Source organism: Dipteris shenzhenensis, chromosome 14 (assembly GCF_047967505.1).
Source record: "Dipteris shenzhenensis isolate YYH24624 ecotype China chromosome 14, Dip_SZ_1.0, whole genome shotgun sequence".
In the NCBI taxonomy this organism is placed as follows: domain Eukaryota; kingdom Viridiplantae; phylum Streptophyta; class Polypodiopsida; order Gleicheniales; family Dipteridaceae; genus Dipteris; species Dipteris shenzhenensis.
In genome coordinates, this window is record NC_141609.1 from 21,842,843 (window position 1) to 21,869,622 (window position 26,780).

Genomic DNA, 26,780 nt, shown 5'->3' on the forward strand with positions numbered 1-26,780 from the left:
ACCAAAAGTCTGAGCTCTCTCACTTCTTGCTGTAGGTAATAAATCTGCTCTAGTACCCTTCATGTACCTCATGATGCACTTAAATGCCTCCAAATGCCTCTTTCCTAGATTAGCCATATATCGGCTAACAACTCCCACTGTAAATGCAATGTCCAGTCTAGTAGCTTTCATAGCATACATAAGTCTCCCAACCGATGATGCATAAGGAACATTGGCCATCATGGCCCCCTCCTCATCTGATTTGGGACTATCTGCTTGACTCAATTTCACAAATGGAGGCAATGGAGCACTTATTGCCTTCCCCCCCTCCGTATTGAAATGCTGTAACACTTTTGTAACAAACTCCTTCTATGAAAGCCAAAGGAGATTCCTACTCCGGTCACGCCTGGTGCGCATACCAAGAATATGGCTTGCAGGTCTTTAATCCTTCATGTCACAGACCTTGTGCAACTTGGCCTTCAATGCATCTAGCTCGTAAGTGTTCTTGTTAGCCAAAAGCATATCATCCACATAAAGTGCCAGGAGTGTCAGGCTATTATCCTTAGCCCTTTTAGTGCAGAGACAGTGATCAATCTCACTTCTTCTAAAACCCTGGGACAGAACGATCAAAAATTTGATACCATTCTCTAGGCGCTTGCTAAAGGCCATAGAGACTCTTTTTCAACTTGCAAACCAAATGCTCTTTGCCCTTTTCTTCAAAGCCTTCCGACTGTACCATATGAATTTCCTCATGCAAATCCCCATGCAAGAAAGCTGTCTTGACATCCATCTGCATGAGCTCCATATCCTCTACTAACCAAGTATGCATCTAAGTGTGGTCATCTTCACAACCAAAGAAAATATCTCATTAAAGTCCACACCCTTCTCTTGCTTGAACCCTTTAGCAACCATAGAAATTAGAGAACACAAACTAAAATCTGAAAATCAAAATTGCAGTACTTATCTTAGATTCTTCACAAGAGAATAGAGGGAGAGAAGAAGGGGACACAGCATGCACAACACTAGGGCCCAAAAATAAGGGCTAGACCCCCCAAAGGTCTTTATTGCAATAAAAAATACCTTTGTACAATTGGCTCTGAGAAGAGCATGGAGCTGAGTACAACTCTTGAATGAATCTAGGAGGCCTGGGGCCTTTCTTATATAGTAGGCCTAGCAGAAAGCTAGGGCCTGCTGCTTTCTAAAGGCTACTATTAGATAAAAGCCAAGCTTTTAAGGCTTTCTTTTTAAATCTGATGATTTTGGCACCTATTTTATCTCGTGGTCCCTCCTTTCAAAGAGATGTCTCCTTGTCCATGCTTTAGGCTTGTAGGACCTACTTTTTGTGCTTTTCTTCCCACTCTTGGGTTCTTTTTGCACTCTCTTAGGTCCTACACATTGCATAAACAAGTTCCAACACTTTAACCCATTAGAGGTTAGCAAAATGCATGCATTAGTAGTTCTTGGACTAATCCTAGTCCCTTGTGGGCATTCCCACAGTTCCCTTTTACCAATGCAAAGCAAAAGTAGAAACAATAAAACGTATTCTAGTTACCGAAGTCAACATTCTTCGCCATCATCAATGCAATAAAGATTCCTCTATGTCTTGGAAGAAGTGCTAATTTGGTGACAAAGTGAAAGCTAAAAGTTACAAACTAACCTTAGTTTGAGCGCACTGCCAAAGAGTAGTGCAAAGTGCCAACCAAAGATCTAACTACAAGGACTTAGTCAAGAGCGTGTTGTGAAGATCAAGAGGTTTTAGGGAGTGGCTAGTTGGATGGTGTACTTACATAAATAAAGTGGGATAAAGCATAGAATTCGTTTTAAAACATGAAGCTCACTTTAAACAAACAAATAGATGTTTTTTTATTTTTGTATTCAACCAAATTATTGCCACTTGCAACCTCAACTGCCAAAAATGAAGTGTGTCCTTCTCTATGTCTCTACTTCAATAAGAGACAACTTGTGCACATCGGCAATTGTTTGGTATAAGAACCTAATGATCAATAAATTATCTAAGAGCATTGGTAGTGCCGAGGCATTATACTAAAATTTAAATTCTGAAGGTTTGCCCTAAAGGGGAAGAAAGTTGAAAGGGAAGAGCATGACATTTAAGGGGAGATAAAGACAATAGCTTACAAAGGACTCAAACTTCGAGAATCTTTGGGTTAGCTTGTTTTTAGCTCTTCGGGTCACACATTGCCGTTGCGAACAAAAGGTTTGGGAGCCAAAGTAAATTTTGGTTAAAAGGTACTAAGGAGGCCTTAACCATACAGGTGATCCAATATCTAAGCAAAGTCTTCTTAATCCTAGCTTCCTCATGCCTAGTGCTTGTGTGGAGCTAGAAACAACACAACGCATTGAGTTTACCTTTTTAAGAAATTGGGACCCACCATCTCCTAGTGAGGTAAGTCTTTTCAACTGAATGAGAGAAAGGTTCTCAAACCTTCAAACCAGCCTGCAAAAGCCAACTTCTTGCAGGATTTCAATGTCATGAAATGTGGTGCTGATTATTTCACACAACCAATGGGGCATTGTGTTCATCTACCCAACACCTACCTTATTTATGGAACCCATGGCCAAGAAACACACGTCCAAACCCTGCACAATCTCAGCCGACTTCCTCCCAACTAAAAGATCCAATGGATCGAATGCCCTTGGCCCCTTACACCATGCTAAGCGTGTTCATCAATCTGGCGTCCCAATTATTATATGCAGGATTTACCCACTACTTGCTTTGTACACGTGTCATGCAACAATGCTACAGTTCGCAACTTTAGCCCTCCATTTCACAATCAATTAGGCAACATAGGGCTCCCAAACAAGAGGCCTATGCCAAAACATTATTTATCAAAAAATATATTGCTTTCCATGTGCTCTCAATAATCCAGTAAGAGTTTCACCCTCTTCTCCATACTTTGTATAAAATTGTACTATACGTTTCTTCCTTGACCCGCAAGGAATACTAGACAAACCTGCCGCATAAAATGCACAAATGGACACGAGCATCCATCCTGTTCTGCCATAGTGCATGTACGCACACACGATCGGCATTTCACATGTAGAAAGACCGATGCGTGCACACATGTGAAAATACAGTCGCTCAGCTGTTACCCAGATAATCCTTTGGAAAATTAAGGCCGATCAATTGTACACTTCTCAAATCTGGATACATATTGATGATACAGTATTTTCGATAAGACTTGTGAATGCTTCTATGAGCACTGCAAGTTACATCCTCACTAGCTATCAGACATGAGATCATCGAGAGAAAATTCATCCTCCTCTAAGATTTCTCCATCTTTTCCATCCCAAGCCTCTGTTTTTTCAAGGACTGGGACAGATTGTATGGGAAGATTGCCCTTTCCTCCTCTACCAGCATCTTTGACAAACTCTCTGCAGAGGACACAAGCATAAAAATCACATGTTTGACCATTTTTCTAGCATAAAAGTGAATACAAAAAAAATCCCTTTTGAAGAATTATTCTTATTTGGCTGCCCTCATTCTCTCAGCCTTTGTATTCAGATGAGAAATGCTTTCTAGAACAGAATGCTGACACTTACATAATGGGGTCAACATCGAAGGCGCTTCGTAAAGGTGCATATACACTCTTCTTAACATTCAAAGCTACTAATGCGGGATATCCATAACCTCCTACTCCAACGGCCTGTTCAAAAGAAGGCTGCTTACCAGCTGCAACCCATGCATACCTGCCCAGACAATTCATGTATTAGCTTTACAACACCAGCTCTATATTGGTTTTGTTTACTCCATTAAAACACGAGAAGCCACTTTACACTTTGATTGACATACCCATATGAGCTTCTTTTAAACTTATCTGCAACTTTCCGCAAAATCTCTATGTACTTGTTGCGGCCCTCTGCCTTGGAGTCCAGAATATCAGGCAGGAAAGCAACAAAACAGATTGCTGTTGATGCACAATTGCTCTCCATTACATCCTGACACACACGATTCCAATCATGTTTTAGACAAAGAAGTCACAAAACAATTCCCAAAATTTTTTTACATAAAAGTCCCTATGGCATAAAGACCACCAAGAGCTCCTTTTCCTGAGGATGTTTTTACTTACTGGGCCAGTGAGTTCTACAACCTCTGGAGCAATAGGGCTCGCTTCTAGTTGTGCTAATGCAAAACTCTCAATTGCAGAAGCAACCCTTGCTCCTTCATATGGCGTTGGATTTTCTTTGTCTGCTCCAAAAACTAAAATTGTTGGAAAGCCTTGAACACCATACTTACTCATCAATCCCTATGCAAACATTAACAGAACAGAAAATGAGATGGGTTGATACCTCACCTAGAGAAGTTGTATAAACCCCCCCCCCCCCCCAAAAAAAAAGCCCAAAACAAGGAACAAAAATGTGCCAATTCTCTCTCTCTCTCTCTCCCCCTCTCTCTCTGCCTGAGTGTTCAGATCCCTAGATCATATATTATTAACATATGTACACGCTTAGGCATTCCCACCACTTTGTATGCACAGCAAACATACACAACTCACAGTCAGCATCTGTTATTTTACATCAGAAACCATAATTGTGTGTGATGTTGCTTGCAGCAATTGAAACTCAGAATCTCAAAATCCAAAGATTTTGTTAAGGTTCACACTTTCTCTGCATCACAATCAACTTGTCCAAGCTTTACTTTGCCCCTTAACTCCTTTGCAGCTTTCTTCCACTCAGGTGCAAGCTTTTTGCAATGCCCACACCTGTCAGCAAGGACAAACACAAAATAAATTGTTGCCTCATTGCAGACACACTATAAAAAGCAAGACAGAATTAGCATACAACATAATGATTATGCTGGATGTATACGGGGGATGTTTGAAAAGACAATGGCTCTCTCTCTCTCTCTCTCTCTTACATACACACACACACACACACACACACACACGTGTGTGTGTGTAGATACACGTATGCGCACACACACAAAGAGAGAGAGAGAGAGAGAGAGAGAGAGAGGCATTCATAGATGTGCACATACATACATAGATGTGCGTGTGCATTTGTGTGTTTTGAGAAAGACATTCTTGACCTGCGTCTACCCCAACACCAACCCACAAAACTCACCCACTCTCACAGGGATAGCAACTCACACCGAGTCACTAGCACCCATACCATCCAAAAACAACTCAAACCAAAGGGGACAAGGGCATACAAATACATGGTGTGGGGTTTCCTTTCAGCAACAAAGAAATAGATGATTGAAAGAAGCACCACCATCACCCAAGTGCCATGGGGCCCAAGCCCATCATTAAGCCCACGGGAGAAGGAAAGAAGGGCAAGGGGGAGGATAAGCTCCAAGAGAGGAGAAAGGAGCTCCCTAGAGAGAGAGAGAGAGAGAGAGAGAGAGAGAGAGAGGATGTAGGCTGCATCACCCAAGTGCCATGGGGCCCAAGCCCATCATTAAGCCCACGGGAGAAGGAAAGAAGGGCAAGGGGGAGGATAAGCTCCAAGAGAGGAGAAAGGAGCTCACTAGAGAGAGAGAGAGAGAGAGAGAGAGAGAGAGAGAGAGGATGTAGGCTGAGGGGAGAAGAGGCTAGAGTGGCTCCCAAAGGGGGATGAGGCTTACAACTCGTGAGGATAAGGATTTAACAAGGCGGCGAGGGGGGGGGATAGAGAGAGACACAGAGAGAGATCTATTAACGTCTTCATCAGGCCTCACGGGCTTATATACCAAATTCGAGGGAGTTCACAATTCCTAATCAGTACTTGTCCCCCTCTATAGCCCACCCATTTGCCTGCTGTCCTGGGCTTCCTTCACTTTGGTAAGTTCAATGGCTCTTTGTTTGATCTGGGTCAGTATGAGTTCCTTAGATATCGATATTTATGTGCCCTTCAACTTGTGGGCTTGTTTACAAATCTTTACCCTTGCTACCTTGTCATTAAAAAAGACTTGTACCTACATTCCCTTTTAAAGGATACTCCATATGTCATCTTGATCCCAGTCAATTTGTGGTACCTTCTCCTTGAGGCGATGGATTCTGTCTTCTGTATACTCTGCTCACCAAGACAATCGTCGTCCAGCAGTCCTTCAGCGATCCTCCCACACATGGGACCAGCAATCCTCCCACATGTGGTGATCATTTCTTGAACCATAGAAACAGGGTATGGTGCTGGTGGAGATCCTTTACATTTGTGTAGTACCTCTTTGATGACTTCCTGCTTCCCATTGCCTTCATGTCATGAACTCTCCTTTCCATAGCTGCAAGTCGAAACTTGAGCTCTCGAATGTCCTATTGCAGATAATACATCTGCTCCTCGGCTTTGAAATAGTCTTTTGTCTCTGATATGTCTTTGCAGAGGGGGTGGGTGTCGGGGCAGCAATAATGGCTGAGTCGGAAAACCGGTACGTGGGGGTCGAGGTAGCAAAGGTCTTCGTCTTCGGGAATCATCTACAGGAACTCCAAGGTGGCTTGCAATAATCTGGGCACCCCTCCATTGAAGCTGACTCTTGGGCCGGTGGTTCAGCAACTTGGAGTAGGAGAAAGACCTGAGCGGTCTGAGTGAATTTTGGAGCAGAAGAAGCCTAAATTGCTTCAAGAACAAAGGCTTGAGCGGAGGAGGCTTGAGGTGGAGTGCTTGGCGACGAGCTGGACGAGCTGCTAAGCAGAGGTGACTGTGATTTACCAGGCGACAATCTGCTGGGCGATGCTTACTGAGCAGGAGCGACGAGCTGTTGAGTAGTGCACTACTGGGTGACGAGCTGCTAGCAACGATGATTTGCTGCCAGGCGACGCTTGTTGAGAGGGGGGGGGGGGGGGGGAGAGAGAAAGAGAGAGAGTTTATTAAAGTCTACAAATGACCAATGGGTCTACGAGACTGATAAAAAACCTGATACAAACTAGTAGAAGGGTGGAGCTACTAAGCGAGCATCATCACCCATGCTGGATGCTAAGTCCTAAAAATACATAGTCATATAGCATGAGTGGTGCCATCAACATCATGCTCATAAGTACAATGTAACCTCATGATGGTGTAGGTGTCAAGGGGGACTGACTAGAGTGGCTCCTCAAGGGGGATGACGCTTGAAGCTCATGATGGCAAGGATTTGCCACAGAGAAGAGCCTTGCTTGTGAAACAATGGCTTGATGTGTAGTGTGAGAACGACCCTTTCTTTCTAGGATTTCAAAAGGAATCCTTCATCAAGCTGAGGAATAGCATCAAGCCATCTCACAATGTGACAGGGCAGCCTGCATGGAGGCATCTTTGAGGTAAATGGCACATCCATACACATAGAGGATAAGAGTGGGTTGGCACTACCACATGACCACCACCCCACTCATTCTAGTTTGTCCAAATATAATTCGTCCTTGTTCAAATACCCTTCGGATATCCTCGAAAGATCCAATCTTCCTTATCACCCACATTTTGTACCTTGATATAATAGGCATTAGACATAAGAAATCGAGATCAATTGACCCTTTATCAGTTTCCACATACTTTGTCCCATAGGCCCACGAGGGCTTCCGTGGACGTTAATATATGTCTCTCTCAACACCTCACGAGCACTGATTCGCCGACTTAGTTTCACCTATCGTGGCAAGTCAGTGGAGATAGTGCAGTCGTACACATATTTGGGAGCAGTCTTCATAGGGCCCATCTTCATGATGACACATGCAGCCCAGGCAAGGCTCACACGAGGGCGTAGTGCTTTGGCTAAACTAGAGCGGCAATGCTTCCAAGCACACTTCCAGGATCCACCAACGAAGGGTTGGCTCTTTGACACACTGGTGCGATCGACTGCCATGTATGCAGCACCCTTCTAGGGATGCGATCTTCCGAGGACAGATTGAAGGAGCATCGAGAGGCTACAGATGACAATGGGATCCAGGATGATCCAATGTAAGCCCTCAGTCCCACATGAGATAGTACAAACAGATTTTGCCATGACACCTCTCCAAGTTGATGTCATCTTCCAGACACTGAATTTCATCCACAGAGTCTGGGACTTACCCCACTGGAGGCTTCCAAGGTTGGCCCTAGTCATCCAGATGGCTAGCAGAGAGCGAGGCAGACACATGGTATGCACGCATATCTACATGGCTTGCCAGGCACGGTATCTACATGGACAGGCTTCCCCCCTTTCAGTACAGCATGGATGTGCCTCCTGAGTTGATCCCATATCCCGGACTTGGAAGGAGGACTAGGAGCTCCCCACCAAGACCCAGTTCTACCGCGACCACTTCTTGAGAGTATCAGAGGAGAGATTCGTCACTAGACCCAGTTTCTGGAGGACAGACGAATCTCCCATGCACTGAGGATTGCCATTGGTCAAATGCGGGGAGAGCAGCAGGTATACCCAGAGAGCATACCCAGAGAGCAACGGATCTGCACGGTATGTATGCTGGGGTCGGTTGAGACATAGGAGCATTTTCTTTGTGTTTGCCCAGCCTACTACGAGATCCAAGGGCCCTACCACTGGCTCTACCTAGAGGGCAGTGGTTTCGGCCCTTTATCACGACTGATCCATTTCCATGACCAGGTCTGTATCGGGCTCTACCTGATGGAGATGTGTCGGCACAGGGAGACACTACTGCAACAGATCATAGAGTAGTAGGGGATAGCCAAACCACCACAGGACATAGAGGATGACCGAGCACAGTGACACGTCACAGACTTCTATACATTTGAGTCATTCCCAGGACACAGTGGAGTGGAGGAGGAGCTAGCCGACATGAGAGCAACCTGGATCAGCAGCCGATGCGGTACCATCGATGTCACGATCTGTGACGTATTCCTTTCTCTATATCTAGACTTATGGATGGTTTGATGAATGGACACTTGTGGAAGGGTATGCCCTTTCGACGGGACACTTCCTATGAGGCACAACCCTTCACAAGAGACATTCTATGGAAGAGACACTTCTATTGTAATGTACCCTCTTATCACACACCCTTCACAAGGGGTACACACCTCTTCATGCACATACACTTTGGAGTACACACCTCTTCATGTGTGACTCTTCACTCTCTATATAAGAGAGGCCCAACTGTATGGATGACACACACTACAGATACACTACAGACACTCAAGCAATACAATTATTCCTTATTCTCTGCTATTTCAGTCTCCTTTCTGTTTCTTAGCACATTTCTAAAAATAGTAAATCTAGGATTTCTTACAGTGGTATCAGAGCAAATTTCGCTCCTGCCTGTAGGAAATGCCCCCCACCTTCTAGCGCCTATCTGATACATCTCTTTCCGCTAGAAGGATATCCGTGCACATTGTGCATGGAAGAGATGGAGAGAATGAGCATAAAAATTTTTAGCGCCAACCCTGCCTAAAGTCATCAATGGCCTCTCCATCTCCCTCACATCACGAGTTGATGTGAATGGACACGACAAAAATCGTGTCTTTTCATGTGCTTGGGCTGTCCCAAAACCAAGGGACGCACCTTTTCCACCATCGGACACACCTTTTGATGAAGAGTTTTGAGTCCTCACCCAAGGGACACCCCCCATCGTGGAAAAAAGGACACACCTCTTCATGTGGGGACACCCCTTTTAAAAACAGGGTCACACCCCTTCATGAAAAGGTACACCTATTCCAAGGGTCACACCCCTTCGAATAGGCACACCTTTTGGCACCAAGCACTTATAAATAAAAGGGTACCTAGAGGGGCTAAAAAGGAAAACCCAGCCCCATACCTTAGGTCTAACCCTAGACTACCCAAGGGTCAAATAAACCCACCCTTTAATTTTTGGGCAACCACCCAACATAGGCAGCCACAAACGAAAAAAAGGGACGCACTTTTTGATGCCCGTACAGATTTCGTCAAGCAGGCTCGCCTCCCTACGCAGCCCTCCTGCCCTCGCCCGTTTGCTGCCCTGCCCCCTCGCCATATGCAGCCCCTGCCCCTCGCCAGTTTGCTGCCCTGCCCTCGCCAGTTGCTGCCCTGGTTTCCTGCCAGGCCCTGCCATTACTGCCGCTAAACAGCCCTTGGAAGCCCGCAGCCTGGTTCACCAGCCCTCTATCGCGATCCAGCATTGGATACCATCAGCCTCATTCGCCATACGCAGTCTGCCCCCTCTTTTTCGCCATCTTACCTGCCAGATCAGCAGCGGTACAGCCCCTTTAACGCGATTCAGACTGCCTGTTAAACGTGCGTTGTTGCTGTTTTCCAATCCGGACCAGCCAGGCCCGCTCCTCGCTACCCACTGCAACATGGACCTCCGGACAGAAATCTGCAGGCCTTTTCTACGCAACAAATTGGCAGATTAAATCAATGCCAGGTGGATTCTTTCCATTCTAGTTCTAAGGATTCTCTTGTCATTATCAAATTCCAGCAAATGAAAGACACTTCCTTAAAGCATGGAAACCCTTGGTAATTCAACCGGCCTTTCAAGGACACCTCAGGCATCATCTACCACACAATATCGTGTTCAGATTGCACAACCAGCCCATTTCGGAGCTTTGGCATCGTGGGTCTTCTGTGTCACGTGCCCTCCTAGTGACTTGGACCACATCCTATACCTTTTGCGTGAGGCACCTCAGTTACATTACTTCCTCAGCACAGTCCAAATTGTGTTCCACGAGACACGAAGATACCCAGAACCCGATATTCCTCACGAGTTTGCGGTCCATCTTTGGAGAGACTTTTACCCCTCAGCTTCAGCATCTCCAGGGTACTCTCCACCTCCTTCAGCTCCCAGATATCCTCCTATACAGGTTGTACCTTCCCCAAGACAGTATTTACACTCTGAAGGCACTCCCTCTCTTGGATATCCTCCACTCCCTTTCAGATCCGTGGACTCTATAACCTACTCCTGTACTCTCACGAGCAGTAATACCCATTTCGGCATCACCAGTGTTACCTCAGACAGGACCTCCTTTACTAGATTTCCATGGGTGGTTCCATCCTGCCTCGCCTGCCCCCTCCAACATGAGCAACCTTAGGGAGCAGCCCGAATCTTCTTCCAGGAATGGTACAAACCAGAGCGCAGGTTCGTGCTTTTCTCACGGGGACCTCAGATATGTCGCAACGCTCGCGTGCAGCCTCTCCAAAAATTAGCGACTCAAGTCCAAAAAAGACCCCTGATGTCAACGTACAAGGCGAAACACTACTTCAACTTCAAATTTCCCAGCTTCAAGACAGCATCTCCGACTTGGTCCAGAAAGTCCAACAACTCCAAGATTCTCGCAGTACCACACATACAGAGGATGACGTGACGCAACCAGATGACTATGCGGATTCATTCCCACCAGAGGTAGAAAACACTGAACTCCATGCCCTCTACCGTTTACTCCAAGCTTCCAAAACTAAAAGACTTGACATTAAACTTCCAGAAGCCTACACTGGTCAACGAAATCGCCGAACAGTTGACCAATGGCTCGCAAAATTGCGCATGTACTTTGATACTGTTGACCTCACTGAAGGCAAAAAGATCGCCTTGGTAGCCTCCCTCCTTAAGGATACAGCTTTCCTATGGTGGCAACGATGCTTAAAGGACGGAAAAAGTGTGTTAACTTGGGAACGTTTTGAACACGTGCTCCGTAAGCAGTTCATACCTGCCAATGCGGACTTCCAAGCACGTTCAAAACTCAAACAGTTGGAGCAAACAGGCTCCCTGTCTTCCTACATCTCGCAGTTCACCACATTGGTGCTGGAGATTGATGGTTTAACTGATGATGATCGCCTTCATGCTTTCATCTCAGGCCTAAATCCCTCGTTACGCATTGATGTCCTTAAAGCAAACATCACCGCCACAGCTGGCGCTATTGCTTACACAGAGCGCATAACAGATTTTCAAAACACAGGGAAGGAGAGTGCTAATCGAACACAGAACTCTACTATGGCTAAAGGTGCTCGCCCTCAAGATAACCCCAGGTTTAGAAAAAACTCGAGTAACAAGGTCAGCAACAGTCTCAAGATCCCCAGAAGTCTCAGAAATCATATGCTGGATTCCAACAGAAGCACTCCTCCAAGGATCGCGCCTCTTCTTCTTCACAAAGTCATCACTGTCATCCCCAAAATAAAGGTGCAGCCACTGACAAGAAGAACAACTCCAGCACAAAAGGACTTTGTACCATCTGTACAGGCGACCATAGATGGTTCGATTGTCCCAAGCGACCAAAGCAAAATTTCAATATGGAACCTAGCACTTCCCAAACAGAAGATGCTACCCCAACACAAGATAAGAAAGGCAAAGCTGTTCGAATGGCAAATACCATCCACCTGAGCCTTGCCAGCAACCCCGAACCTTCCCAGGCCACTCAAGTACTTTGTGTTCACGGATCGATTGGTGGAACAACCGTCACTATCCTCATCGATAGTGGCTGCTCTCATAACTTCCTAGCTAGTTCTATGGTCGACAAACTTCGATTGACCACCAGTCCTAGTCTCATGGACTATCAGATTGAACTCGCAAATGGAACTACCTTCTTGTGCAACACCAAGATCAAAAACTTGTCTTTTCGCATCCAACATTATGCGGACAAGTTGAACTTCGACATCATGCCTCTTTCTCGGTACGATGTCATACTTGGACAACAATGGCTCTACGACTATGATCCATCAATCAGTTTTCGCAGCCATACTATCCAGTTTGTCCACTAGGGAAAACTTATTGAGCTGTCTGGTTCTAGGAACTCTCCTTCAACCCTAGTTGTCTTTGCCCTACAAGTAAAGAAGTGGGTTTGTAAACGTCAAGTAAAGACTTCACTTCTGTTGGTTACGGTAGTAGAGGAGACACCAACAAAGGATCCTCCTGAATACCTCAACCAACCTTTTTTCCAGCCCTACCTGGATATTTTTCCACAGGAATTGCCAAAGCAGTTACCACCTCGATGACCAGTGGATCACCCAATCGAACTTGTTCCCGGCAGTAATCCACCGTCGAAACCTCCTTATCGGGTTTCTTACACTCAAAATGAAGAAATCCAAAGACAGGTGACCAAACTACTCGACAAAGGTCACATTCGGCCCAGTCGCAGCTGATGGAAATGAGGAGAGGGTGAGAGACTTGATCACATGATTGAAGACAAGAGTTGAGGCATAAACTGATGTTGATAGATCGATTATCACAGCAAGTACATAGCCTCTTTTATAGGCTGGGCAAGCCTTACAGACACCTCATAGATGAGGTCACACACAAGAGAATCTAGATCCTATAATCTAGGTGAGGAATCACATCTACCACATGAGGTGGCACAAGTGGCCTCAAGACTCTTCACACTCACATAATTGTAGGACACTCCTAGGACTCGAGGACCACACACACTAGGACTCCGATAGTTCCAACAAACCCCCCTTCGGAGCTAGGGTGAGAAACTATGACATCATCCGGACTGTGCATCCCAGGCAATCTCAGAGGCTAACAACTGAGCATAATTCAGAGGTTGAACCAGCACTCTCATGGCTTAGGTGTCAACGTGATCAGAGACTCAAATCTGAGCATGGATGCATGACCAACTCATAGGTCTAGGGAGTACACCAACATCCTGGAACTCGGCCAGGCCTGATAAAGGAAAGACATAATAACCCCCTTGTCTCCTAACTGGGTACATGGAAATAAGTGGAGCCTTTTATAGGACAAGGCACACAAAATGACAAATTATTACATCATTTTAGGGAGACTACCCAAGGCAGAGTACCTAACACACACACGACTCTAGAAAGCCCACTCTTCATCTATCACCTCATGGAGGGATAGACCAGAAATAGCAGCAGTGGAGGCTTGTTCCTCAGGTCCAGAAGGTGTAGCTTCATCGTCTTCGTCCTCACTCTGCTCCGCAACCAGATTGGCATGTTCTTTGGCTTGTACCTTTGCCATTTTCTTGAAGCAACGATCCTCTGGATGGCCAAGTTTCTGACAGTAATTACATTTAAGAGGTTTTCCGTTCTTCTTGGGCTTATTCTTGAGAAAGAATGCTTTGCCAGATTCGAAGGAAGATTCTGCTTTCTCTGTAAGCCTACGGTCCTCATCAATGAGATGAGCTACCATATCCTTAAAGCTCATATTGCGGCTGACTCTTAGGACAGCAAGGATCTCATTGTACTTGGAAATGTCTTCAATACTTGAGAGAAGTACAGCAACTTGATCATCATCTTCAACAATGGCTCGGATGGCAGATAATTGTTGGAGAATTGACCCAAGATTGCTCAAGTGTTCATTGAGGGTTTCAGTTTCCTTCATCTTGAGCTTGAAGAGTTTTTGTTTGAGAAATACTTTGGAATTATTGATAACTTTTCCCAAACGTCGTTTGCTGTCTTATCAAAATCCACATGGTGGATAAGGTTGTCAGCTAAAGCTAGGCCAATGATAGCCATTGCTTTATCATTTTGGTTCTGCCACCAACTAATTCTAGCATCATCACTCTGGGGTTTTGGCTCCTTGCCATTGGTGATATTCCATATCCCTTCTCGCATAAGAAGAAGCCGGAGTTTTGTCTGCCAAGTTGGGAAATTGCTCCCTGAGAATTTCTCGATGAGCAAGGAGTTTTTTATGCTATCCATTGGTGGGAAGGTCTTAGCTATTATTACAGCCAGTGTCTAAATCCCTTGCAATGTTTACTCAGATTTCAAAAAAGGCCCAAATTTTACATGGTAGAAGCTTCAAATATGCCAAAGGGAGACACAGAACAGAAAAGCCCTAAATTTTAGGGTTAGGGTTTGCTGCAAAAATTAGGGTTTGCAGAAAATTGGGGCTTTTCAAAATTTCCTAGAGCATAGTGTTCTAGCAACACTAGGGGAGCTTCAGACCATAAAAGCCCCAACAAATTCACCCAAAATGAGGCAAAAATCTTCAAAAACGTAGAATATCTCAGACGGACTGTTTGCTGGTGAATGGAGCTCATGTGGAGAGGCGAACGAAGAAGATCAACAGCGTAGTTCCAAAAGAAAGAGGAACATCATTAGATCAGCCCAAGAGATACGCGATGAACAGCTGCAGATAAGCGATGCAGCTTCAAAGGATATGTCGGGAAGGTGACGAGTTGTTGCGCTCAACCAGAGACGACGAGTTACGATAGTACTCAGGATGCAGCGTAGAGCAACAACTTAGGTCTGTTGTGCGAGTTGATGGCCACAGCCCTCAGATCGTCAGTCGCCAAGTCAGCTCCATGGCTGGCGCCGTCGCAGGTCTAGCTACGTGGGCAACCAGTTGCGTGGGCAACTAGAAGCAGCGTGGGAGCAACAGGTTCGAATCCGACAGGTCGGACCAGCAGGTGTTCGGGCAGAATGGCGAGCTGCGTGGGCAACAGGAGAAGCATGGGCAGCAGGAGCAGCTGCGTGGGTAGAGAGGTGCAGCAGATGACGAGCAGAGGGGCGAGCAGAGAACGAGCAGAATGGCGAGCAGAGAACGAGCAGAGTGGTGCAGCGGAAGGAGCTCAGTTTGTCGCAGCAGAGTGACGACAACGGATGGGCAAGCGGAAGAGTGGTGAAGGATGGGCAAGACGCTTCATTGCGAGAGGTAAGGCTCAGTCAGGGAAGACCCGCTCTGATACCATTTGATGGAAATGAGGAGAGGGTGAGAGACTTGATCACATGATTGAAGACAAGAGTTGAGGCATAAACTGATGTTGATAGATCGATTATCATAGCAAGTACATAGCCTCTTTTATAGGCTGGGCAAGCCTTACAGACACCTCATAGATGAGGTCACACACAAGAGAATCTAGATCCTATAATCTAGGTGAGGAATCACATCTACCACATGAGGTGGCACAAGTGGCCTCAAGACTCTTCACACTCACATGATTGTAGGACACTCCTAGGACTCTAGGACCACACACACTAGGACTCCGATAGTTCCAACAGCAGCCCTTTCGGATCTCCTGTACTACTTGTGGAAAAAAAGAATAAGTCAATGCACCTCTGCATCGACTACCGAACCCTCAACAAGCTCACTATAAAAAACAAGTATCATTGCCTCGCATCGATGACCTCTTCGATCAACTTCTACATGCAACACAATTCTCAAAGATTGATCTTCGTTCAGGTTATCATCAAATTCGCATACGAGAAGGCGATGAGTACAAGACAGCTTTTCAAACAAAGTATGGACACTACGAATGTTTGGTCATGCCTTTTGGGTTAAACAATGCCCCGGCCACATTCATGACACTAATGAACGACATCTTCAGGCCTTTCCTCGATAAGTTCGTCATCGTTTACCTCAATGACACCCTCGTTTTCAGCAGATCCCTACATGAGCACAAACAACATCTTCACCACGTTTTCACCAAGTTTTTGCAATTCTCCGCGCAAATTCTCTCTACATCAACATTGAGAAGAGTGAGTTCTTCAAGACCCAACTCGAATATTTGGGACATGTTATTTCAGCTCAAGGCATCTCTGTGGATCCCAAGAAGGTCGAGGTAATCCGAAACTAGCCTACTCCTAAGAATGTTCATGATGTCCGCTCTTTTCTCGGATTGGCAAACTTCTACCATACAAAGGTCTATCAGTTTTTCGAAATCGCAGCTCCTATGTCCGAATTATTGAAAAGCACAGCAGTTTTTCAGTGGCTTCCCGAAACAGAGTATAGTTTCCAACAACTCAAGCAAGCACTCATAACCACACCAGTTATGGCTATTGCTGACCCAAACCTTCCATTTGAGGTCATGACCGACGCTTCTGACATCGCTACAGGAGCAGTCTTGATGCAAGAAGGTAGAGTTATTGCTTTTGACAACCATAAACATTCCGATATCCAAACCCGATACCCGGTTTATGATAAGGAGTTTCTTGCCGTTGTACATGCTTATCGCTCTTGGAAAAATTATCTCATGGGAGCCGACTCGGTGGTTACGACAGACCATCACTCTCTAAAGTATATCTTTACTCAGCCACTCATGAACGCTCGACAAGCACGATGGATTGAGTTTCTGGCCAACTTTCACATGACCATTGAGTACATTCCAGGACTACGCAATGTAGTTGCAGATGCTCTCAGCAGGTTAACTCTAGCATCAGCTATGGTAATCTCTACATTATCTGTGGATGTTCCAAATTCATTCAAAGGGAAGTATTTCAATGATAAAGACTTCGGCACAGCAGTACAAGTTCTTTCAAAAGATCAACCTTCGACTTCCGAACAGAAGATTTTCTCATCCTATTCTTATACAGACGACCTTCTATATTATCAAGATCGCGTCTGTGTACCACATGACAAGGATGTTTGACGTCTTTTGTTAAAAGAGCATCATGTAGTTCCTTATGCTGCCCATCCAGGCATCAACAAGACTTATAGGTTACTCAGTGCAACATACTACTAGCCTCAGATGAAAAGCGACATCATCAAAATGGTTACATCTTGCTTATCTTGTCAACAAATGAAAGCAAGCCGACGACTTCCAACAGGACTTCTTCAGCTTCTTCCAGTTCCAACTGAAAGGTGGGAAAGTATTTCCATGGATTTCATTACAACACTACCACGATCCTCCCGAGGTAATACTCAGATTATGGTAATTGTTGATCGATTGTCCAAAATGGCACACTTTGTTGCTTGCAAAAGCAGTGCATAGGCTCCGGACATCGCCAAACTCTTCATACAACACATCTTCCGACACCATGGATTGCCCAAGAATATCATATCCGACAGAGATCCTAAGTTTAATAGTCACTTTTGGATTTCACTGTTTGAATCTTTGGGTACAACTCTACTATTTAGTTCAGCCTACCACCCAGAATCAGATGGCCAGACTGAAAGAGTCAACCAAGTTCTGGAAGAAATGCTTCGACATTATATTCAGTCATGCCTAGCAGCTTGGGAAGAGTATCTACCACTCCTTGAGTTTGCTTATAATAACTCTTTCCATAGTGCCATCAGCATGACTCTATTCCAAGCAGCTTATGGACACACTCCGATTGTACCAACGAATTTTGTACTTCAACATCGAGTGGGCCTAGTTTATCAATTGGTTCAAGAAATGCAAGACATTCTACTTCAAGTCAGGGATCATATGCGAAAAGCGCAAGAGCGGTATCAACAGTCTGCCAATAAACATAGACGTCACCTGGAATTTAACACTGGTGACATGGTGCTATTATTTGTAGCCCCACATCGCTATAAGAGGGTTAAGTCTGTGTTTCCTAAGTTGCGACCAAGATACTAAGGACCTTTCCGGATCGTCAAGAAAAATTCACCTTTAAGTTGCAAATTGGAATTACCACCATCATGGGGTAAAATCCATCCGACATTTCATATTTCTTGGCTAAAGACGTACATTCCAGGCGATGAAGCAGTTCCTCCTGCAGGTGATTATGTCCCAGAAATCGAAGACGATTATGTTCTCCTTATTCCTGAGCGTATTCTGGACCATCGACAGCGAGAGACTCGACATCGACTTATCACAGAATTCCTTGTTCTTTGGCGAGATCTGGACGACTCCGATGCTACTTGGCAATCTGATGAAGACTTACAGCAGTACCCTGACATTTTACAGCAATATTTTCAGAATTTACCGTGATATTTTCTGCATCAGTTCATTATCTCCACCAGGGTCTTATTTTGAGTGAGAGGGGATGTCACGATCTGTGACGTATTCCTTTCTCTATATCTAGACTTATGGATGGTTTGATGAATAGACACTGGTGGAAGGGTATGCCCTTTCGACGGGACACTTCCTATGAGGCACAACCCTTCACAAGAGACTTCTATTGTAATGTACCCTCTCATCAAGGGTCACACCCTTCACAAGGGGTACACACCTCTTCATGCACATACACTTTGGAGTACACACCTTTTCATGTGTGACTCTTCACTCTCTATATAAGAGAGGCCCAACTGTATGGATGACACACACTACAGATACACTATAGACACTCAAGCAATACAATTATTCCTTGTTCTCTACTATTTCAGTCTCCTTTCTGTTCCTTAGCACATTTCTAAAAATAGTAAATCTAGGATTTCTTACAATCGAGAGAGGGACGCAGAGACCACATGCGCGAGAGAGAGTCCTCAGTGTACACTCTATTGAGGTCCGACCTATCCCAGCCTTCCTCAAGGGGGGCTGATAGAGACGAGGGGTCACTCTGGACATAGCTCAGAGAGTTCAGAGAGTGAGGAGACCGCGTCCCCCACCGCAGGGTGAGACAGCTCAACAGACACAGATACGAGACATCTTCGCAGCCCACAAGAGAGCCATCACTGTACCAGGCTACGGTTTCTAATTCTGTTTCTGAGTCTCAGCACTGAGATTGACTTGTTTTTCAATTCAGTTTGTACCTGATATTGGATAGATTAACCTGGTCCACTATGCAATTGCAGTTGACTATTTCTATTCATGATTATGATTTTGTTAGCATATGCCATAGATTAGTACTCAACAAGGGTCTTAGCGTACCCATTGCTTCAGCCCACTGAGGCTTGTATGATTCGCTTTTCTATGTACTTTGTCCCATAGGTCCAGAAGGCCTCCCATGGACGTCAATCTCAATCTCAATCTCAATCTCTCTCTCTCTCTCTCTCTCATCTCCTTGACAATGGCCTTTGCTTCATCCACCATTGTCATTCTTTCCCTTGGGGGGTTCAAGTTGGGTTCACTTTAAGCAGGTGTTTTCAACTACTTGGTTGACCACTACCTTTGAGGTAGATGTTATGACAGCATGGCACAAGTTGGATGCAGCCAACTATCATAACTTGGAAGAATACAATAAAAAGTTTTACAAAGCTCTCTTGCCGGTCAGCTCTTATAGGCATGTGCCCTTATCAGAACATATTGAAAATATTGTTGTGGGCTGCCAAAGGAAATTAGGAACAAAACCAGCGGGTATAAAAGCACTAAGTCCGAGAATTTCAAGAAAGCACGGAAGCCAGGGAATGCTTCCAATGCTCCTTGTAACAAACGAAAGAAGCGTGATGGGCCAGGGTCTAATTGGTTGTCACGTGAGGAGAGGAAAGCCTTGATGGAGGCTAATAAATGCTTTCACTGTAAAGAAGAGGGCCATGTGTCACAAAATGCAAGCTTAAAGGGAAAGTGGATAATAGGGAAGAGCAAAAAGGCAAGAAGCCTAAACCATCTGTAGGGTAAACACCTGATGTTATTAGTGAGCGGCCTAATGGCGATGCTACGGAGCTTTGCAGGGCATGGGGCAAAGTGAGGGATCAGAGGACATTGATTTTATCTCAATAGTCGCACGTGAGCATGGGGTACCACGCTCCCAAATAGCTTGCATAGTAAAGATAATATCTTGCCAAATGGAAATGAGCGTAGCAGTTTGAGGCACCTACTGTCCTCGCATCACCGGACTCACTATGCGGACAGCTCAAAGGACGTCCCTTGAGGTGCCCAGAGGGCACACACAAGAGGCAACTGGAGGGTGGCCTCCAGCCCATTGAAAGCGCAGCCAAACATCCCTTGTTGGGCACAACGAGCAGCCCCAAGAGGGGTGTGAAGGCAAACGCGAGGAGGGGCTGGACAGGGCGGCGCAGCCCACTAGCCCGCACGGCCAATAGCTGCTGCGTGGCAGGCAGAAAGGAAGGGGCGAGGCGCCAGAAGGGGTGGGGGAGGAGGAGAGGTGCGAAGGAGAAGGAAGGGACGCGGAGGGGGCAGGGGCGGGGGCAGGCCGTGAGCACAGGAGGGAGGGGGAGGCAGCTTGAGCACAGGGGAGGAAGCGAAACTATATAAATCATATAAATCTTTCTTTTTCTAGTCCACCTTCTTCTTACGGCAATCCTTTACAAAGTGTCCTAGCTTCTCATAGTAGTAGTACTTCTTCTTTTATTTACACTCTCACCACTTGCCTTTTTTGTAGCCTCCATAAGATTGAGGCTTGCCCTTGCCTTTCCAAGAAAGGCCTTGCTAATTAATCCGTCGTTAGAAATTTATTTTTTCCTAAAGCAGTGGCCAACGTTATGTAATAAGGGGCTAGGGGCATTTTCCCTTTACTAAGGATTTTTACCCCTAGCCTCAGTTAGAGGCCGAGTATGTGGGTGAGTTAGTCACCACACATCTTTGGACCCCGGTATTCTAGGCCTTCATCTCTATTGACTACTCTAGCTTTGTATTCATTAGTGTAGCTGCAATTTCATTCCAGCTTGATGCAGCTCCGTTCTCTCGTGTTGTCGCTTCCATTTCCAACATTTGGTATCAGAGCAGGTTCCCCCACACCTCTCCCCAGTTCCAACATTTGGTATCACAGCAGGTTCCCACTCGCTCCCACACCTCTCCCCGCGTCTCCCACACCCTCATGCTTCAATTATGTCGTTAAAAACTTCACTTTGTCATAAAGAACTTGGCCAAAACAGCTCGTTTTTGCTGGTAGCCACCTCCTTCAGGGTTCTCTTGCTTGGGCGGATACCATGTCATCTTTGAGGATGACAGATGTACAGTCCGTGACAAGGAGAGAGCTTGATGCCGATGAGAAAAAAGCATATTCAGCTTTTGCGGCTTGTACCTCTACCATGCAGGGCAGAATTTGCAGCAAGAAACTCCAATGGGTGATGCCTGAGTTCCAGCCTATGGCTGAGCCTGTTTCTCTGGAAGAAATTGATGACATCGTTGCATGTGAAAGTAAGCAAGATCAATACCTCTTTGGCTGCTCCGTATCCTTGAGGACAGCAAACTTTCAGCACCCCTTCCTAGCCGTACACAGAGTGGCACTAGAGACACTAAGGATGCCCACTTCTATGAGTCTGCTTGGATTAGCAGCATACTTGAGGCAGGTGAGCCTAACAGTTTTGATGATACACGAGACAATGTGCATTGGATGCAAGCAATGCAAGCAGAGATTGACTCCATTAAGAAAAACCACACTTCGGAGTTGGTGGACTTGTATGTCGGCAAGAAGGCAATTAGCACAACGTGGGTCTACAAGCTCAAAAGAAAATCAGATGGGTCCATTGACAAGTACAAAGCTCACCTTGTAGCAAAGGGCTATGCACAAACAAAAAAGCATACATTACGATGAAACCTTTGCTCCCAGTTTTAGCCCGGGTTGGCTAAAGAAGAGAGAGCTTCTTTGGGAAGCCAGGCTTTTCAAAATAGCAGATGCTTTTTCAGTGAAAAGCAAAAAACGAAATTAGCTTTTGGGAGCTTCCCTGGAGCCAAAAGTTTAGGCCAGTAGCTTTAAACCCCTTCCCATCCTTGTCTAGAGCCCCTACATAGTCTAGGTTCACCAAACTGTGCTTTCAGCCAGGTCTCTTTACTGTACTACTTTTTCCATCGCAACTATACTGAAATCTACAGCTCCTCCACATTCCTACACCCAGCAATCCTTCTCTCAGGTTTCGCCATCATTGCTAGCTCCTCTAGCTGAGTTTCTATTGTGATTTGCCATCTCTACCCGCCTGTCTCAGTGCAAGCTTTGTAGCTGTTGCTTCTTCCCGGCTGAATTCTTCGTCCCCTGTGCTATCCCCCTCCTCCTCTACCATTCCTTTCAGCCATCATCTCTAGTAGACGATTTCCCTTTCTTGCACACATCGTGGGTGGAATTGAAGCAGCTTGCAGTTTCAATCTTCGCGAGAATTCGGCGATGGAGAGCCACCATAGTAACAAGACTCCATCCTTGGGTCTCCCTCCCCCACGCTCTCCTCATTTGGGGGCTTACAGATGGGGAGGTGACCTTTCTAACACCCTCTACCTCTCCTAGGCAGGCAAACCCACAATCAAGGGCCTCACTCTCCCTCACATGGCGGCAGAACCACAGCCAAGGCCCTCACTCTATGATACAAGAGATGTCACCTCTAACACAGCCAACCAGATCCAGTGAACAGATCTGGACCAGGTTCATTGCACCTGACCAGGCCGAAGTGGTCAACTTGTTTGACCCAATCAGATGGCCTGTACCAAGTATTGTGTGCAGCCCTAGGCACAAGTATTGTGCCTCGAACAGAGGCCTATCGCACGTGTCAAAACATCTTATTCCCTACCCCAACCAACCCTGATCTACTGCCCTGCGTCCCCCTCATATGAGGGCTCACATATGGGGTCAGTGATCTCTAACCTATCCAACGGTGATATTAGAAAACAGTAGCTAGCATCACGACCTGGCACGTTATGCTGCAACCTAGTGATGGATGGCCAGTAATGCTGCAGTCAATCTAGTGAATGACTGGCTGGACATTGTTTACATTTTGAAGCTAAGCCGAAAAGATTACCGAAGGACTTCAGTAGCATCAAGCACATCTTTGCAAGACTTGGCACTTTGCACACTCGCAGATCGAGGAATCAGCCGGTTGTATACTTCCCCCTAACATAATGTTGGCATCTGCTTCAGGGTTTACCTTCGGCGTAAACTCTGAGGCAGAGACTGCAAACCACAAGTCTTTTCTTTATCTCAGTTGTCCCCCTAGTGGACAGCTGATTATTGTATGGTTCTGTGACAACTTAACACAGAAGGAAGTTCAGAATTCCTAGATGAATTTCAGAGCTTGTAACCATTTGAAGACATGCACAAAACACCTTCAAGAATAATTTCTTGTTACATATCAATTAAAAAATGCCTGTCATCCCGGACTGAAATATGGGATACTGGACCCTTCTTTCAATCTATTCATTTAAAGAGACTGCATGCAAGGCTAAGGGGGGAGGGGGGGGTTTCTGTTGGGGGCATACCAAGGGGCGAAAAATTCCACCATCCAAATTTCGTTACTTTTAAGCACCAACTCGTCAAAATTACTCGATGTAAGCTCTATTGACGAAGCCCCTTTGTCATCTCCAGTTTTTTTGCCACTACTTTTGCTTTCACTCTTCTCGTTTAGTCTCTCTTTCAAAAGAAGCTTTGCCTGCATGTTGCTCCAAGTTTAGTTGACACTCTCATTCAAGCACTCAAAAGGTCAAACTTGATAAACAAGGCTTGCCATTTAGCGATTCCTTTACAAGCAATTCCTAGTGCTAAGGGTGCAAAATCACAACAGAATGAGGCCCTAGCAATTACCTGTTTAAGTGCAAATTCGGCAATTGACTTTGTATCACGGGCCCCTTGATAATCTACAGGTGCCTTGCCCACACCAAAAGCTTTGATTGTAGGAAAACCTTTGATTCCATACTCCTGTTTGTGGCTTACCGTTAATATCATGCAGCCAGAAATCTGAAAACCTTCGCCGCCTTCTTTCCAACCCAACCCACGGAAAAGGAAAGATTAACTATATATTTCAGGCAAACTCTCTTTCCTGCCCTTCAAAGCATGCATAGGGGTGAGCACGCATAGGGGTGACTTGAGTTTTTCATGATATGTTAATCTTGATGGAAGACCTTCATAACTCCACAACCCCTGACTTCTGCTGACCTACAACAATAGTTCTAGATTGTCCTACAGTTGCTTGGCAAGAAAATATTATCATTTGCTCAAATAAATGTAAAAAACTTTCGGCGTTAAACATCAGATCTGCTATGCTGCAATTCTCTTGTTGATCAGAACTTGCGTGGTGAAGAAAATTAAAAATTCCGTTCCAAGTTCATAAAGGATGCATTTCATTGTGCTTGTTTCCCAAGATGTACTCTATGCTGCATCAGATTCCACAAAGCCCAAAAGATGGACTGGAGACAAGATGCTTTTATTGAAGGGAAGGAACTTAAAACAACTTATACTGTAAAAAAATAAGCATACGCAAGTCTTACAAAAAGCCTTGCCTGTGCTAGGGATTTGTGCGTATCAGCATCAAGGGCTGCAACTTTTACAACGCCCTTTAAAACAGTTGCTGCTTTTTCCCAAGCTGGTGCTAGAGCCTTACAATGACCACACCAATTTGCATAAAACTCCACCAATACTACTCCATCTGCTTTTAGTACCTAATTCGTGCAAAAAAGAGTACCAGCAGGGTTAAAATTTCTCCCTAATGGTGAATAATGAAAAAACCTTTAGGTTTGTATGGCAAGATGTTCAAAATCACAGCAACTCATCAGCGAGCTAAAAGCCCTACCTCGTCCAGAAAAAAGGGTTTTAATAGATAGAGAAGGCATGCTCCAGCATTGCAATACAATACTACATACACTAAGCTTTTACATTAAACAAATGCAAGGTGAGAATGGACTTGAAACACACACACGCGTGCCCACATGCGTGCAGACAAAAGGCAACTAAACCACGAGCAAACGGAGCAATGAACCTTGCCATCTCTAATCGATGTCTGGAATCTTTAGATAAGATCTCAAACTTCTCTGCTGCAGTAGTCTCTACATGGAAACAGGTCAATTTCGAACAAGCTTGCCAGAAAACCCACTTCAAAGCAACAATTTCTTTCAGGTGGGCTACCGACTAAATTTTCTTAGTGGTATACTGCTGAGGAAGTTCACTGCTTTTTTTTTTAAATAAATTCATGTGCTGATGCTTCAAAATGAAGAGATCGCTTCATTTTTAGGATAAATGGTAGAACAAATGTTCCCAACAAGTTGCAACTTTATCTTGAGTATTCTCCTTTCTAATTGCCGATCATATGTGTCGCTTCCACTCTTGTTTTTTGGTATAAGGAAGAGGGATGCTTTGCAGACATGATATGCCTCCCATGGTGTTCAAATCCCAAAAAGGATGGATATGTGCGTTTGTTTGAAAGAATGCAGCTGGTTGCCTGATCGTTTCAACGACAAGCATTTTACATAGATCCTTATAGAAAGCGCTCTCTGGTCTATGATTTTCTAGCATTATTATCAAGCATCCTACACAGAGAGCTATGGAAAATGCTATCCTTGCTCTCCAGTCTGGCATTATTATCAAGCAACCTTATGGCAGCCTATGATTTTCTAGCATCATTATCGTCGTTTGCAGCGTCGCCAGCATAAACGCGGGCCGACCGCTGATGACACACACACCGCATATGTTAGCACAGATCGGACACGCATTACTAGGGGTCGAATCAGTTCTGCAACTCACAATCAACACTGATGTACAATTCAACGCGTTCTACCAGCAAGCTTACAAAAATGGCGATTGTAAATCTGAGGGGTCGCATTATTCAATCAGTTCTGCAACTCACGATCAACACTGATGCACAATTCAACGTTGTGTACACCAGCAAGCAAACAAAAATAGCAATTGCAAATCAATACTGAATTTCTCGAGCTAGCGAGCAAGAAAAGGGGGGTGATTGAACAGGCAAAACGCAAATCAACCCAAAAAAAAAAAAAAAAAGTGCTAATTCAGGTGAAGGTACCTCTGATTTGAAATTGGAAGAGGAGAGGGAGATAACGTCGGAGGAAGGACCATAGAGGGCAGAGGCGAAGGGTAAGAGGAGGAAGAGGCAGAGGAAAGCAGGCAATGCTGGGGAGGACGCCATGGAAGCAGAGCAAGAGATCAGAGATGGCAAAAATGGTGAAACCGGGCCTTTTTCAAAGACGGCCATTTGTTTGCAAGAAGGTCATTAGCCGCCTCATTATTCTTCTTAATCCCTATTTACCTCCTAATCTCTCTCTATTAACGTCGGTTCGCCCAACCGACCAATCACAGCTCCGCTTACACGTCATTGCCCCCCCCCCCCCCCCCCCCCTCCCCCAAAAAAAAAAGAACCCTCAACGTAAAAATAACGTTGGTTACACCTACATGCCCTTCCTCGGTCTCTCATACTTGGTAGGGTGGGAAAGCACCCACAAGGATACAGTAGTCATTAGCCTCGCGCAAAGTCGCCTATGGCAGTGCTATGCAGTAGAATTGAATTCTCGTTGGTGAATTTCCACGTGTAAATTTTTAGCATTGCCTGTGAGTTTCCATGAGGAAATGTTTAAAAAGTTTGCCATCATTTTATATGGGATGTTCAAAATGGACAGATGCACCTACCTAAATGTCAAAACATGAATAGGTGTAGCCATTTCGTGCGAGTTTTGTGAGTATAGTTCATATGAGCCAATTCCACAAGCTTGGGCAATTTGAATTACCATAGCTTTTGCCATCATTTTATATGGGATGT

At 45.2% G+C, this 26,780-nt stretch overlaps 1 protein-coding gene across 1 annotated transcript; it reads right to left on the minus strand.

Moving 5' to 3' along the window:
• Positions 1–2,758: 2,758 nt before the first annotated feature.
• Positions 2,759–26,218, minus strand: LOC147894335 (protein disulfide isomerase-like 2-3). Its single transcript, XM_087385132.1, has 9 exons — positions 26,031–26,218; positions 24,514–24,672; positions 23,819–23,932; positions 23,497–23,666; positions 4,601–4,700; positions 4,068–4,244; positions 3,791–3,936; positions 3,541–3,687; positions 2,759–3,372 (listed from the first exon to the last, which is right to left on the minus strand). The coding sequence occupies exons 1-9, from the start codon at positions 26,151–26,153 to the stop codon at positions 3,219–3,221; spliced, it is 1,290 nt and encodes a 429-aa protein (XP_087241258.1). The 5' UTR covers positions 26,154–26,218; the 3' UTR covers positions 2,759–3,218.
• Between the last annotated feature and the right edge of the window lie 562 nt (positions 26,219–26,780).

Bases quoted from the DNA above. Each gene is read 5' to 3' on its own strand.
- LOC147894335 (XM_087385132.1), bottom strand. From the start codon at position 26,153: ATGGCGTCCTCCCCAGCATTGCCTGCTTTCCTCTGCCTCTTCCTCCTC. The intron at 4,245-4,600 runs GTGTGAACCTTA...ATGTTTGCATAG, and splicing joins TTGATTGTGATGCAGAGAAA to GGATTGATGAGTAAGTATGG. The intron at 3,688-3,790 runs GTATGTCAATCA...TTGTCTGGGCAG, and splicing joins TTTAAAAGAAGCTCATATGG to GTATGCATGGGTTGCAGCTG.